Source organism: Pleurodeles waltl, chromosome 1_1, assembly GCF_031143425.1.
Source record: "Pleurodeles waltl isolate 20211129_DDA chromosome 1_1, aPleWal1.hap1.20221129, whole genome shotgun sequence".
NCBI lineage: Eukaryota > Metazoa > Chordata > Amphibia > Caudata > Salamandridae > Pleurodeles > Pleurodeles waltl.
Window position 1 is genome coordinate 858,721,599 of NC_090436.1, and position 12,623 is coordinate 858,734,221.

The window sequence follows — 12,623 nt, forward strand, 5'->3', positions numbered from 1 at the left end:
CTTTGATTTCTGAAATGCCACTAAATAACTGTTAAAAAAATATACAACAAACAACTCTACCATGCACTGTGTTGTGAAACATATTGTCATTTGAGAAGTTATGTCTTGTTATGAAGGCTATGATTTCACATGTTATAAGTAATGTAGTATGCAGGGGAAGGGACTGGGAATTCTGTGGAAAAAGTATGCAGACCTAGAGAACAGATCAAGGTGCGACAATATCTAGATATGACACGTTGGGGAAGAAAAGGAAGGAAACAATGTGGTCCGGTATTGTGCAAAGCTGTTCTGCACAATTCTTCACAATGAGACCCTCCAAGAAATTCCCATTGTCCGTGCACACAGAGTAGGAGACGCCACGGCCAGGTCATGGCTCTAGACCATGGGACATTATTGCCAAAGTGGGCTCCTCCTAATTGAAGGACAAGATAAACCAGTAGGCTAGAAAACTGATAGGCTTGTTTTTCAGGTTCAAAACTAAGAGGTCTATCATGACTTCTCTCAAGCTACACTGAATAAGAGACAAACACTTGATCAAGTCAGGCAAAATGCAAGGGTGTCAGATATTTTACCGCTGGATTTTCCCCTATGCTCTCAGCTTCCAAATGAATGCCAAAGCCCATACTATTCATAATTCAGAGGAGGCCCAGAAATGTGGTCCCTCTGGGCTGTTCTGAGCGAGAGACTTTAACATAGTTCCCGATGGGACCATGGATAGACATCCCCAGGGCAAATTCTTGAATGAATCCATGTCCAGGGAGATCTTCCAGGGCATGAAAAAGCTTAGGGGGTCATTCCAGCATTGGCGGGCGGCGGGAGCCGCCCGCCAAGCGGGAACCGCCAGAAGACCGTACCGCGGTCAAAAGACCGCGGCGGTCATTCTGGGTTTCCCACTGGGCTGGCGGGCGACCGCCAAAAGGCCGCCCGCCAGCCCAGTGGGAAACACCCTTCCACGATGAAGCCGGCTCCGAATGGAACCGGCGGAGTGGAAGGTGTGCGACGGGTGCAGTAGCACCCGTCGCGAATTTCAGTGTCTGCTAAGCAGACACTGAAATTCAAAGTGGGGCCCCCAGGGGCCCCACGACACCCCTCACCGCCATCCTGTTCCTGACGGTCGAAACCGCCAGGAACAGGATGGCGGTGAGGGGGTCGGAATCCCCCATGGCGGCGCAGCAAGCTGCGCCGCCATGGGGGATTCCCCTGGGCAGCGGAAACTCGGCGGTACACCGCCGACTTTCCGTTTCTGGCCGCGGCTGTACCGCCGCGGTCAGAATGCCCAAAGGAGCACCGCCAGCCTGTTGGCGGTGCTCCCGCGGACCCCGGCCCTGGCGGTATTTACCGCCAGGGTCGGAATCACCCCCTTAATGTTCACCAAGGCCTTACAAAGAAAAAGCCCCAGAAGCTATTCTCACTGTAGCAAACTGGCTGTTCGAAAAGCATTAGGGTACATTATTATACTTAATAATGCTAATTTGAGCTTGGAAGCAGCTAGTAAAATATTTAAAGGGCTTTTTCAATAGTTATTTAGAATCAAATTTAATAGTAAACTCATCATTTTTATAGCTATTAAGGAACAGGTACTTTTAAAAAGTTACCTTTACCCTGGCTATAGCCTCTGGAAGCCTATCTGCAAGTTTCAGCTGTCACCTGCCAGGTGAATGGCTCCCCTGTTGCGAAGCATGACCTGCTCCCAGGACAGGGACAAAAGGCTTTGTGTGTAGGGTATTATTGTCTTTCCCTTGACAAGATGACCTTTGGGCTGTGCGTAGGATCTTGATTAACTTCAAAGTCTTCCCAGTCACAGGCAGATGTAGCTGACACCTCAGACTGCCCTTTCTTTTCTCATCCTAGTTAGGCTGGATCCTATCCCAGTGGGAGAGCGGCTGCTCCCAAATCTAGCGTAGAGTGTCTCCAGGGGAGGTACTGACCATTTCTATAGGCATATCTTTGGGATGGGCACACAGGACTGCAAAGGGGAAGAAAAGTTATGTCATGTTGCATTTAGGAACTCTGTGGGATTGTTTGCAGAAAAGCACACAGGAAATGCAAAAATGGGTAGGGTCACCCCTGGGAACTTTCACCCCACTGGTTTAGAGACTGGTCAGGAGTTGCACCCACCTGCAGGCTGCTGCTAGGCATAAATGTGGCACTCACAGTACCCTCCTCAGACTACTACTGAACCTGTAGAAGAATCAGAATAGGACTGAACCTACTATCTGTGACCTGTTAAGAGCCACAAAGGACTGGAACTGCTCTTCTTTTTACCCAGGAGTGACTCACAGGGTCAGCTGACCGACCTACTGGTCATGGTACAGGGATACAGCAAGCTACAATAGGTCTTTTCCTGCAACTACCCAGCTAACCAGTTCCAAGTGGACCTGTTCTGGACCGTGCTGCTGGCCTCTGATGGAGTGAGTCTTGACCGCCATGTGCTGTCCCTAGGGTCCAAGGTGAGGTGTACTCCTTCTATCATTTCCTGAAACCTGACTCTAAAGACTTCTAAAGGACCCAGGCCAACTTGCCAAGCTGACCTGACAAAGGTGTGTTGTCGCTGGGCCAAAGATTGCCATTGGTCCCTCTCTTCACTTTTCCCAGCAGTAAATCATTTTCAGTGGGACCTCCTGACAATAGCATCTGGTCTTGTGGAGCCCTTCTACAGCCTACAGCCTGGCCCTGCTGGAATAATCCGAGCTCCAAAAAAGTGACTAAGGCCAAATGAAAGCAAACAAACACAAATGATGGATGGAATGAGGAACCAATCAAACATTCACCCCCAGTCACAGATCTGGGTTTAATCCATCAATTCTTTTACTCACCACGCCACCCCAGTTTGGACCCAGCCATATGCAAATCAGTCTTTACCCTGTTCCCCATGGGAACATTCGAGTCCGAACTGCCAGGCCAGATCCTCGCTGGACCGGAAACAAGCATCCTGGGACCGGTTTCAGGGTATCACCCTTCATCAGCCAGGCTAGCTTGAATCCAGTGCATAGTGTGCCCGGGGCCCATGTCTGGACATACCCGGCACACTTAGGGCGACAAAAGAAAATGAAAACATTTTTACCAGGCCAAAGGGGCAAAGTATTTGACCGGCTAGGGACCTTCTCTGGGCACAAAATTAGAATTTCACATGCTTGGGGTTTTCTTGACAAAAGTCAAAGGTTTAACTGGGAGCCCAATAGCTATCCAACATAATAGAGCCCTCTTCAGCCACAACCTGCTGCTGTGCCTTACTGAGGCGAAGGTAAAACCTCTGACTGGGTCAAACCGGGTCTCTCTATCTAACCCACGCTTCATCACTGGCAGCCTCAAATCACACCTAGGTACTGGTCAAGCACAACTAGATGTCTGCGATCGGTGCATAACACTTTTTGGAGCTACTTTTAACCTTTTAAATTAGCACCTCCAGTTTCCGTTATTGGATTTTGTCATTTTGGTGTCCTTTTGTTTAATGGAATATTCTCTATTTTTATAAGTTGATTTGGAATTTTTCCTGTGTTGTGATTTGACGTTATTACTGTTTTGGTACTGCCTAAATACTTTACACATCCAACCTTGAGGATGTGGTTAAAGGAGTGACGGTTAAGCCCTTTGTGCACTTGCAGGAAGATTATGAGCTCTTGAGAATGCAACTCTATAAATACACACAACTTAGACTCGCCTTGCAGGCTGAGATGGTGGACTGGTCTAGCCTCCTGGTCTCATCCCCCCTAGAGAGCCACCCAGTGGATGGCCTGCTCAGCCATGGGACAGTCTCCGCCACATACAAAGTAATCATCAACAATATTCCTGACAACCTTGGGCGTCGCAGATGACAATGGACAAAAGACATGGATGAAATGGAGGATGAAGATTGGGAGACGGTCCTGACTCATCCCCTAGAAGGGGGCATCAATGACCTATTTTGATTGATACAGTTAAAAATCTTCCATAGAGTATATATAGCTAGAGACAGACACCACAGGATGGGAAAAATCCCCAGGGCGGACTGCCTACAACGTGGGGCCTCCACTGGGTTCTTCCTCCACATGCTGTGGGAGTTTTCTGAAATTCATAAATATTGGAAGAGCATACAAAGAGAACTGAAGAACATATTGGAAGAAGATATCTCACTTAATTCCATCCTCATTATCCTGGAAGTCCCAGGCGATACTGACCTACCCTGCAGGAAATTGGTATTTTGCTTCCTGGGACTTCTGGTTGCATAGAGGGTTATAGCACAGATCTGGAGTGTACAAACACTGCCCAGTAGCTAATGGGGATGGACATGTGCATGGGGGGATGAAAAATATGGGGCTGCTGGAGGGCGTACTAGGGCCTGAGATCAGATGATCCTCTGCTGTCTCAAACTGAGGGACCGGGTATAGAAATACCACCGACAGAGTCTGGGAATCGGTGCTAAAACAAACCCTCTCCCACTGTTCCTCCCTCCATCCTTTGGACTGTAGACCTTTCCCCTGGTGCTTCCCTCCTGTCTAGTTTAGTTCGGTTTGATGTAATGTGTCCTGGTTGTGCGCAAAAGCCAAGAAAATAAATAATAAAAAAAAAAAACTATGATTCAGTGTCTCCAATCTCATGTTATAAACACTTTCTGCACCATACATGTAATGTGCAACACCCTGTTCAGCTGGTTGGAGTTATTTTGTGAGTTTCTTCTTCTTATAACTCAGTATTTCTATAAACAGCAAATTACATGACACATGTTTAATACTGCCGTTGTTCAGCAATCTGAAACCCAGTTTGGTGGAGTTTGCACCATAGAATACAATCCACTAATAGATAAAGAAAATACATATCACTCTGTGTTTCATCTTTGTTTTCTGCTCTGACAAGATGTCCCTACAGAAGGTGCTCTTGTTTTACAGCACTATTCTCAGCGTGATGCAGCCCGTCTTAGAACTGAGATACATGGGATATTTCTACCACCCTACACTCTGGTCACTGTTGGGGTAAGATTAGGTAGAAATGAAGGAGTTTGCTATACGAGACATTGATAACATTTTGTAACAATTACAGAGTTAACACATTCTTACCTGTCTGCAACGCTGAAAGCTGGAAAAAAATATATAATTATTAGATATACTTATTAGCACAACAATGACAGTATACATGCATTATATTTAATATACTTAACATCCTATGCTTAAATGCTTACCATGGTGCATATTATGCCAAAGTGATGTGTAATTCAAGACTTGGATGGTTGAGAAACACTTCTCAGCCCAGACCTAATACAACTCTACCATGCCTTTGACAGTGTTTAACGTAGCAGGAGGACTTTTCCCAATTCATGATGTGCGTGGCCATATTGAGAGCAATTACTAGTCTACATTCCGGCTTCACTGCTCTGATGTCTCTGAGTACTAAATTATGTTCGACGCCCCCCACCAATTCACCCACACTGCTTCCAGTTAAATATATGCATGCTATGAAAAAGCAACTTCACTTTTCTCAACTGCCACTTCATCCATGCATTCAGTTCAGGTATGCTGAATGCCTTCATTGCCAGCTAGACCTCAGTTACCTTGTTTTTGACACAAGAGTTGCATCATAGGAAAACCTGTGTTTCCTGGAAGAACATTTCTGTTAATACCCCTGCAACTCTCCCCACAATCTCTTGGGTGTAAACGCCACCAGATTTGGCAGAAACATTCAGGCAAACAACTATGTTTCCTATCCACAAGCGCTGTTAGTTCAATTTCTTTCATCTTGCCCTGGATGACAATTACTATTTAGCTAATACTTGTAGCAAGGTGGCAGTATGATGTGGCATGACTGGGGGATCTTACCATTTAATACTAGCACCTTACCCAGAAGTAGACCACGGATTCAAACCAGTAAACCTTAGCTCAATCCTGGTGGTGTGGCAAAGAGCAGTCAGGCTACTTAGAGGAACATGTGTAAAGCATTTCACAACACCCACATGGACGATAAGTAAATGGCACAACTTGAAAGAAATCCGCCACCAATTTTGAAAAAAAAGCATATTCTTATCTTAATTTAGACACCAAAACTAACTTTGTATCTTGCATACAACTGGAGTTGTGGATTTTAGAAGCATTGCACAATAGATGCGCTTTTTGTTGTCTAGCAGTTCCATTGAAGTTAATGAGGGAAAAGCATGGCGTGCAATCGAACACTTGTGGAGTGAGTTCTGTGGAAACCACCTGCGGTTAAGGTTTGGTGGGTTCCTAGACCAAGACTCAAAAGTCAGTACTTCGTTACTTTCCCAGTGAGCCCAGGTGCACTGGTGCTCTGGCTGTCCTAGGTGATGATGTGATCCGCGGGTGCTGTGAAAATGCGGCATTTCACAAACACACACCTTGGGGTTGAACTACTCCCTTCCCTCTGAGACTTGAGGTCTTTGGTGTCCCAGGACCTAGATTCCACAGCAGGATCTCCACTACCATGTCCGGGGGCTCTGCGGGCAGTGGTAGCCTTTCGCTGTCAATCACAGGAGGGTTGGGCCAAAGATGCTTTACCACATCTGTTAGAATTCACTTCCTTCTGGATGTAGGATCTCTAGAGTGAGGCAGTTGCCGATGTTGGTGACTATGCTGGGAACTGCTCAGAAGTTGGTGATGTCCGAGAGGGAGCGGTAACTGGCCTGCCGACTGACAAGCCTTGGCAGTGGCAAAAGTAGTCCATTGTTACTTTGTTGCCTGGAGGTCGTCCAGGATAGAGTAGCGGCTCACAACTTGGTGAGAGCCTCACTACCACTCCTGAGGTGCAGGTGACTGACTTTCTTTGGGCTCGCTCACAAGGGACCCAATGGGTTGCACTTCTTGTGACACAGCCCAATGATTCTCCAGCAGGTTGCAGGTGACTGGTACCAACGGTCAGGAGAGCCTGCTTTACATTCTGGCTTCCACTTGAGTCTCTTTTTCTGGGAGCAACGAATTTCCACCATGTGCACAGGTCAATTACACAGTTCCAGTATATGGTCTCCTCAGGGCACTTAGAACTTAGACCTAAAGTTTACTTTTGTGAATTGGGCCCTTAGACCTCAGGTCTAAGTTTACCTTTGTGAATCGGGCATATAGGGGGTTATTCTAACTTTGGAGGAGGTGTTAATCCGTCCCAAAAGTGACGGAAAAGTGACGGAAAAGTGACGGATTTACCACCAGCCATATTACGAGTCCATTATATCCTATGGAACTCGTAATACGGCTGGTGGTATATCCGTCACTTTACCGTCACTTTTGGGACGGATTAACACTCCTCCAAAGTTAGAATAACCCCCATAGTGTTTACATTGAACAAATGACTGTACAGATCCAAAATGAAGATCAGTACAATGATAACATCCAATCATAACCCACTGATTGTCTGGTCATCAAACAATAAGAAGGATGTAGCTAACAAAAGATATCATTTTGATATGTCATTATTCATCGATGTAGACTTTCGGAATTGTATGAAAAAACATATAGGTTAATTTTTTATGATTAACATTGGTTCTGCTCCTTTACATATGGTTTTGAATACCTACAAGGACACCGTGAGAGGAAATTGTGATTAATTAGCCCACTTGTAGGAAAAAAAGAACAGATAGAGAACTGTAAACACTGACCTTAGGCCACTAGAATTCACACATGCAGAAGCAATTAGAGAGCAAAGGCAGGACGAGAGGAACTATTATTACAAATGGTGGCTATGCATGCATGAATGAGAGAAAAAGTGGCTATTGCATATCTGGTGCATGAAGACAAAGAAACTGAATATAGGCAATCTATTGGGAAATATTCACTTATAGAATTAAGGAAAGAAGCAATCAGGGATCTTTTTAATGCTGTGAATAAACATGGGGCAACAAACACATATACTAGGGACATTTTACAGCAATTTCACCGGTTCTATCAATAATTATATACAAAAGGTTTGATTAGTTGTGATGAAGAGGTATTGCAGTTTTTATCACACATATAGCTTCACCTTAATGGTGACCACACAATTTATATTGAAAAAGATATCACAGATATAACATTAGAGGAAGGTATTCAAGCAATTGCCCTTCTTCCTAGTGGGAAGGTCACGGGTGAAAATGTTGTCTATATCGAATTTTATAAGATCTATTTAATGCAAATAGCTCATGTATTTTTATAAACCATTCAGAGTATTGAGGCTAGTATTGTAAAAGACAGATCTTTGGATAATATTCATATTGCTGTATTTCTAAAGAAAGGGAAGCCAGCAACTGAGTGTGAGTCATACCAGCCTGTTTCACCTACAGGTTATACAATTAGCAAAAATTATAGATCTGTTAGTTAGCACACAGAAGCATTATTTCATACTTGACCTGTACACATGCATCTGATGCCTCTAAAGCTCTATCCAAACTGGTTGGTATGGTATTATTGGAGGCAGGCATTTGCTCATGTCTCATGGTATGTTTTTTGGGCAGTTGTGACAAAGATGGGATTTAACAATGGGATCATCCTGTATATTAAAGGGTCATATGAAAAAACAGTACCCCGGTTGTCATTATGTGGCAAATCTCATAATATGTTAGTTTAACTTAGGGTACACACCAGGGCTGTTCAATTTCCACATAAATATTTGCTCTATACCTGGTACCTTTTCTCCACACAATCCTATGGAGCCTGTTAATAGACCCAGTCTCAGTTATGATACTGAATTTAAACTACCGACAGAGGTTTATTCGGCCAATGCTATGACTGCAGTATAATAGGGACAGAAACGAAAAAGATTGGTGATATACTAAGGTACAAATTAAATTAAACCAAAACACAAATTATCCTAAATTAGAATTACAGTACTGATGATAATCAGATTGTTAATGCTCAACATCTCTTGGAGCTACTTTATGTGCAGATATTGAGCAGATTATTTCACTTAATTTTGAAGCCGTTCTTAAGCAAAGTCTCACTGATTGGCATTAACTTCCAATTAGCTTCGTAGGACATTTTTTATACTTGTTTCGGTCAGTTCCTATCAGTCTCCCCAACACGTTTTTATCTCGTCTTTGCTCAGCAATTACCTACTTTTTTTTGGGGTCATTGCAAGCCAAGACAGACAATACAATATATTAAACTTCCCTTGGGTAAATCTGGGCAAGTCCTACCAGATTTTAACCCTCATTATCTTGTAGTTCTGTGTCATCGTAGTCAGGCTTTATCAACTATTAAATGTGATAGCAAGAATCCACTGTTGTTTCAGTTGGGTCTATAAAACAAGGCTAGTGGCATTTAGCTCAAAATCAAAGATCGCAACTGCTTTAAGGGGGAATGTTTTTTAAGATAATAAGATCAACTCAAAAGGTTTGGTCACAGATTTGTATAGTGGTTGGAATTTTGAGAATCAACAGGGATTTTTTTTATTATTTGGCAGCAAGGTTCATTAGACAATTTCCAAGATGCAGCTTGTGGATCATAGGACCAATGCAGTATCCTATATGTGGGACATTTATATTTTAATGAAATATTTCAGACATATGAGGACCTAAATAATAAGTATCACCTTCCTGAAAGTAGGTTTTTAATTATTTAGATTCATGATTATTTTATGAAGGTTACCTCACAAGATACAAGTTTAAAGCAAATTGATTTGTTGGACTTACTTACTGATGGTCAAGTTTAAATTCTTACCAGAGAAATTTCTGATATTCATATTCAAAATCAGTATAGAACTGTGGCAACATCAGCTGGATGGTTAGCGATATTCAGAACTAAATTAACAGAGGAACTTTTATATGCATGTTCATTACTGTTTGACTTTGTCTTTCAATTACCCTCGCCACTCAACTTCCCATCACAGCAGAAGAACAAAGTCTAACCTCCTGGCCCACCATCACCACAGGCGAAACTGCCAACATTATGCAGTCCATACACTCGTGGGCCCAATCGGACCCCACCCCACCATGCGATCACCTATCCATCAGAAAAGCACCAACACCCATCCTAACCTCTTCCATCAACTCAGTCCCCTTCCTGGACACCTGATAACACCACACCATCACACCTGTGATCAAGAAACCTTTCGCTGGCTTATCTACACTCACCAACTACAGACTTATCTCCCTCCTACCATTCCTGGCCAAGGTCCTTGAAAAACTCAACAACCAATGCCTCACCAACCATATCAGCATTCACAAGCTCTTCAATGCAAAGCAATAAAGAATCAGGCCCAACCACAGTACAGAAACTGTGCTCTTTGCCTCCACAGATGACATTTACATGGTCCTAGATAGAGGAGACATGGCAGTCCTCATACTCCTGGATCTCTTAGCAGCATTCAACACGTTCTCTCACCCCATCCTCATCAGGCACATGCACAAGATTGGCATCCAATTATACATGGAGTGACTAAAGGTTCGTCCCTCAGCCCACCCTCTTTAACGCATACTGTCAGAACCCAGGGTCTACTGCATGAAACCGGGGAGGATGCGGCCTTTATTCCTGATGTCTTGGAGCCCAACCTACTGTGGATTCCACTCAACTGGACCAAGTACCCCCTCTGCACTTTAGTCTCAGTGGTAGCTGTAGTCAAGCAGTCAAGGATCCCTCGGGACGGGGGGGTAGATACAGGCGTGAACATGACATATAACTCAAAGTGCAAAAAGAACAAACTATAAATCAATGCTCAGCCCAATACTTACCTTTATAAGAAAAAAGTAGTATGTTATTTTGAACTCCGCACATGCGGAGAAATTAGAAATTCAATTTCAATAACACAGTCTCCCTTGAAGTGAGTGCTCTTGTAGTTGTCAGGAGAATCCCTGTCCCACTCTATTTTGTGTAACGTGTTCAGGGTTAATTCTCATTCACTGATGGCCGCATCAGGCAATGCAAACTATTAGGCCCTGCTCAAGAGTTCTTCCTTTTGACCTTTTAGGAACTTAGTCAAAAGTGTCCATTGTGCCGTAGCATCACAAGTTCCCCCAGGGCCCAACTGGCCCAGTTTATGTCTTACCTGCTCTTGGTGCACAGAAGAGTTCTGCGATGTAGCGTGCAACTTCAAAAGCACACCCGCTAGTCTTGCTTAGTTCACAGAGGTGGGGTAGCTTACTGCCCAAGCAGCATCACCCAGTGGCGCAGCAGACTCTCTATCTGAGCAGCGGTGCCAAAGGTCTCCCAGATGTCAGAGCAGGTCTTTGCTCACGAAGACACAGTGAGTTGACTTTGCTCAATGGTGGAGAGTGTGGGGAGGAATTCTTTCTTTGGCTCCCAACTGGAGCCAGAGAGGGTGCAACGTAACCCACAGCATCTCCAGCATTCTTCAGTGGTGAGTCTGGGGCAGTTCCCTCACAGTGCAGGTCCAACCTACGGATTGTAGTCTCAGTCTCTTTATCGAGCAGGAGACTTAGGGGGTCATTCCGACCCTGGCGGTAAAAACCGCCAGGGCCGGGGACCGCGGATGCACCGCCAACAGGCTGGCGGTGCATCCTTGGGCATTCTGACCGCGGCGGTACAGCCGCGGTCAGAAACGGGAAACCGGCGGTGTCCCGCCGGTTTCCCGCCGCCCTAGGGAATCCTCCATGGCGGCGCTGCAGGCAGCGCCGCCATGGGGATTCCGACCCCCTTACCGCCAGCCTGGCTCTGGCGGTTTTGACCGCCAGAACCTGGCTGGCGGTAATGGGTGTCGTGGGGCCCCTGGGCACATGCCATGCCTAACAGGGCCCCACCAAGATTTTCAGTGTCTGCCAAGCAGACACTGAAAATCGCGACGGGTGCAATTGCACCCGTCGCACCCCTTCCACTCCGCCGGCTCCATTCAGAGCCGGCATCCTCATGGAAGGGGGTTTCCCGCTGGGCTGGCGGGCGGCCTTCTCACGGTCGCCCGCCAGCCCAGCGGGAAACTCAGAATTACCGCGGCGGTCTTTTGACCGCGCAGCGGTATTCTGACGGCGGGACTTTGGCGGGCGGCCTCCGCCGCCCGCCAAAGTCAGAATGAGGCCCTTAATCATTTGCCAATGTTCGTAACAGCAGCTCTACTGGCATACAGGAGTTATACAGGTACAGGCTGTCACATAACACACACCCTAGTTCAGACAGTCTTGGCCTTCCTTAAAGCAATAACTTTGTATGTGGCTCTCTCTAGCAGGCTCTCTCTAGCATAGGAGGTAACAACAGTACAGTTGTTCAGGCGTAGTAAGACCCCTACAGCGCTCAACACACAGTCAGTCTACAGCAGACAATCCTGGATACAGAGGTCGCTAAAAACTATCTTGCACACAACGCACGGCCCAATTGGTGCACAGCCAAATACTTACACCTCACACAGGGAGTTCTCACATTAGGGCTCCCCAGTGGACCTTGCCCCTTCCAACACTCTCCTCTTGCTCGCAGGACACTGTGATTTTTTCAAGCAAGAAGGGGCTGGTGCTCCAGGCTCCAGGGCAGGTGGTCTTGGTTTTCCTGGGTGATGTTCCCTAACTCAGCAGAGAGACTAGCAGGCCTTAGCCTCCAGGTCAAATCACAGACATGTCTCCTTTCCACACAGCCTGTCTGGCTGCTTGGCAGATAACAAACTTTGGGGGATTCAACTTCCCCTTTTTACAGTCTTTTTCCAGACACCAAATGTGATTTCTGGTCTGGGTCATGGAAGTTTTATGTTGGGGTTTTGCTTCTTTTAAAGTGGGCGCTTCTCCTTTTCATCTTCCT

General features: G+C 45.5%; 1 protein-coding gene across 1 annotated transcript in view; it reads right to left on the minus strand.

The window, feature by feature from the left end:
• LOC138302262 (trichohyalin-like) overlaps positions 1-12,623 on the minus strand; it is a 250,555-nt gene that overhangs the window by 187,367 nt on the left and 50,565 nt on the right. The window contains exon 5 of the mRNA XM_069242564.1: positions 5,034-5,052. Within this exon, the coding sequence (XP_069098665.1) occupies positions 5,034-5,052 (19 nt within the window). The remainder of the gene's footprint in view (positions 1-5,033; positions 5,053-12,623) is intronic.